We start from the raw sequence: 3,586 nt of genomic DNA, 5'->3' as shown, positions 1-3,586 counted from the left end.
CACTCCCCATCCCCAGTCAGTCCCCGTTTCTGTCACTCCCCATCCCCGGTCAGTCCCCGTTTCTGTCACTCACCGTCCCCAGCCCCTGTCCCGGGCCGGGGGTGCCGCAGCCGCCCGTCCCTGCGCAGGCTGCCCACCACGATGGTGGCACAGGACAGGGACAGCACCAGCCCGATCACCACCCCCGCCACCAGCAGCGGGGACACCAGCAGGCTGGAGTCGCTCCCGTTCTCTCCATAGCCGGGGAAGTCGCTGCTCGGGCCGCTCCTGTTGGAGGGAAGCGCTGTGCGGAGAGAGACAGGAGGGGTCAGTCGGGATTCACACGCAGCGCCAGACCCAAAGCCATAAAGAGCCCGAGGCAGATCCACTGGATCAATTCATGCTCTCAGGGAAAACCTATTTATTAAACTGATTTCTGGACTGTCAGTAACTGACTGCAGGGGTGCCACATTTCCCTGTTATTAGAGAATATCCTGCTGGAGCCAATGGCGTGTGGTCCATAATTTTTATGGCTTCTCCCTGGTAAAATTCTTTGTACCATGAATTGAACGATGCTGAAAGAACCTAAGTGCACATGGAGGAAAGTGCAAATCCCCAGATTTGAGCTCCAAGCAGAACAGAGGAATTGAACGTTGCTAAAGGTGGGAAAAAACTCCAAAATATATATATACATTTATTATTTAAATTCAATAATAAATGTGCTTAAGGGAGAATAACTCCAGTAATTTATTCCCAAGTCAAATATCCTTTTGAGACAAGCTACAGAGAGAGTATCAGAAGTTAAACTGGAAGTTTTCCTTAGAGAATCAACCAGTGATATGTGTGAATTAATTGGCCACAGATGTATTTATGGGGGATTGCAGTGCTAAGGGAGGGGACGTAAATGGTAGAAATTATGTGAAAAAGGATTCAGGATCTAAGCAGATAAAATATCCCCCCACACCCCTCCCAAATTAAAAGGAAATCTCCCATTTGCTGCTCAGGATCAGACAATCAGACTCATTGACAAACTTCTGGAGGTGCCTGTGTACCAAGGCTGGGTGTCGAGTATGGCCTGGATATACTTTTGTGTCTGGCTTTATGTCATTTGAACAGATAAAGAATTTGTTTCCTACAGAAACCAAGACCAACAAAATTTTTCTCTTTTGAATATTCTGTGAATATTTGGTTTAGGAAGTGCAAGTGTTTTTTAAGTGGATAGGTGTCAGTAAAGAGTTTTCAGTAATGTTTTCTCCACTCTTTTCCTTTGGGAGATTCCACTCAGTGTGTTGCAGTCCCAAGAAGTTAAAAAGAAGACATGGGCTTCAAGTCCAATATATGTTATCACTGGCTCATGCTTGAGCTTGAGAGAACCAACTAGAAGTACAAAAAAAAGTGGACTTAAAATGTAGTGGGTTTTTTCTTAATTTTCTAGAAGCACTTGACCATTGACTGAGGAACTTTATAAACAATTAAGACACACAGCCAAGAAATGTGCTGTTTTTACCAAGTATTTTATACCAAAAGAGAAAACTGAGTTCTTTGAAAATTTAACTGATGCTGTAGCATTAAATCAAAAGGTTATGGACAACTGAGCTCCTTAATAGTCTTAGTGCAAAGAGATTTGGGGTAGGGGATATGTTTGAGGGGGAGGTTCTGCTGATCTCATGACCCTTGAGCTAGAACTTAACTTCCTCAAACTTTACAAAATTCTGATCATGCTACTCCTTTGTACATTTTTTAGCTCTGTTTCTTGGTAACATGTCCAAAAATTGTGCATTCTTGCTGGCTTTCCAAAGCCTTGTTTATTCATATTTTTGCAAATTCTCTCTTTGAAATATGCAAATATCACAGCAGTGACAATTTAAATCCCAGTGGCCGGGGGCTGACACCTGAACCGAAAGCACTGGCAGGAATTTATTGGGAACTTTGGCTGACTTGCAAAGGTGAAATAAAGATGGACTTTGTTGCCAGCCTGCTGAGAAATGAGCCTGGGGTGGGAGGTGGCCCCGTGCACTATCATTTCAGTTTGAAGTCAAATAGTGTTGAAATGGAGATGGTCATAAACTTCTGCCAGTGGGAAAGAAAAGAGGCTTCAGTGAGAAAAACGCAGAGGCTGAAGTGAGTGCTCTCAGATCTTTTAAAGTTGGGACAGGCACTAAATGATCCTCTAAACAGGAAGAGGGGCTGTCTAAGGAAAAGAAGAGTAGACTAGATAGTTTTTTTCAGTTGTGTATGGAAGCCAGCTGATATCTTAACACATTGACCCTTTGGGACATTCCCGTGGTGCCACCCAGTGTGAGCACTGATATTTGGACCTATTTTACTTTATAACAAGAGCTGTAATGCACAGTGACTTCAGATAGGAAGTCCTCTGTTGTGTGCTCTGCACCAGTGCTTGAGGTGCTGTGCTTTATTTCAAGGCACACCATTTATCTACCACATTCTCAGGCCTTCCTCAACTGTCCAAAAATCTTATCTATTTTATCCCTTGCTTCTCAGCACCATGACTCACCACCATGACTCTTTCTGGGTTTTTTGTGTTTTTACTCTAATTGAACCCAGTCTCTTGCAAAGAGAAGTATTGCAATATTGCTTTATTAGAAGGAATGAATAAGTCCCCTTGGCCCAGCTTCTAACAAAATATGGACTTGATAAACATCTCCTAGGGCACTATTTTCAGTGTGAGGCTGTGAGTCCAGTCCTCCAGACTTTACACACTGACTTACTACTAAGTGACAAACCACTACAGAATGAGAGGCTGTTGAGATAAATTCTTCGGGTTTGAATTTTTGAGGGGCAAAAGAATATGTAATACATTTTTCTCCTTTTATCCAAATACATCTTCTTTTGATAAACTGTACATTCTGTATATAAAAATGCTATGAGATTTCTTTCAGAATAGAAGTGTATTCTGAAAATGTATGTGAAGCCCATAAATACAACACCCACAACTGAGTGGTGACTTTTTTTTGGTTTGGGGAAAGTTGTATTTCTTTCCATTGAACTGCAAATTGTAAACAATACATGCATAAATACTTTATATCTAATCCTCTAAATATGAATTATATGGGATGCACAAAGCATTGCTTTTATCCAGTGATGGGAGCTGTGTAACTGCCTGGACACGGGCACAAATGGAACATGGTTGAGTGAACACTTAATTTAGAGTGAAGACTAGTGGAAAATTGCCTACAAACTATGCACTCAGTGTCAGACAATAAATTATCAATCTGCAGAATCCCTTAAGTGGCACATTATATTATTTTATTCAGTGCTGATGCATCTCAACAGAGCAGTTGTAAATTACTCCACTTAACTGAAAGAGGTGTAGCACAACTTGACTTTTTTTTTGTGTGTTGTGCTTTCTTGTTCCCATTAACCTGTTGTCCTGGTTAGAACGGCTGGGACCAATTCATCCCTGGATGGGTGTAACCCAAAACTGTGTATTCTATAGCCTCCATGCCATTTCCCAAAAACTGCTGTCAGTAGAGGCCTGCAAGGTGGGAAGATGTTCCTGTACCCTTTTATGGAATTCCCCGCTCTGATATCCTTATATGGAATTCCCCGCTCTGATAAGAGGGACTGAGCATCCACATGCCCTTTT

At 42.2% G+C, this 3,586-nt stretch overlaps 1 protein-coding gene across 1 annotated transcript in view; it reads right to left on the bottom strand.

Annotated features, from left to right (window-relative positions):
• The window catches only part of BEAN1 (brain expressed associated with NEDD4 1), a 52,320-nt gene that overhangs the window by 18,274 nt on the left and 30,460 nt on the right, over positions 1-3,586 (bottom strand). The window contains 1 exon segment of the mRNA XM_027701977.1: positions 74-283. Within this exon segment, the coding sequence (XP_027557778.1) occupies positions 74-283 (210 nt within the window).

The sequence above is a fragment of the Neopelma chrysocephalum genome, unplaced genomic scaffold (assembly GCF_003984885.1).
Source record: "Neopelma chrysocephalum unplaced genomic scaffold, ASM398488v2 Primary Assembly neopelma1_176, whole genome shotgun sequence".
Lineage (NCBI taxonomy): Eukaryota > Metazoa > Chordata > Aves > Passeriformes > Pipridae > Neopelma > Neopelma chrysocephalum.
This window is presented reverse-complemented; position numbering and strand designations above follow the sequence as displayed.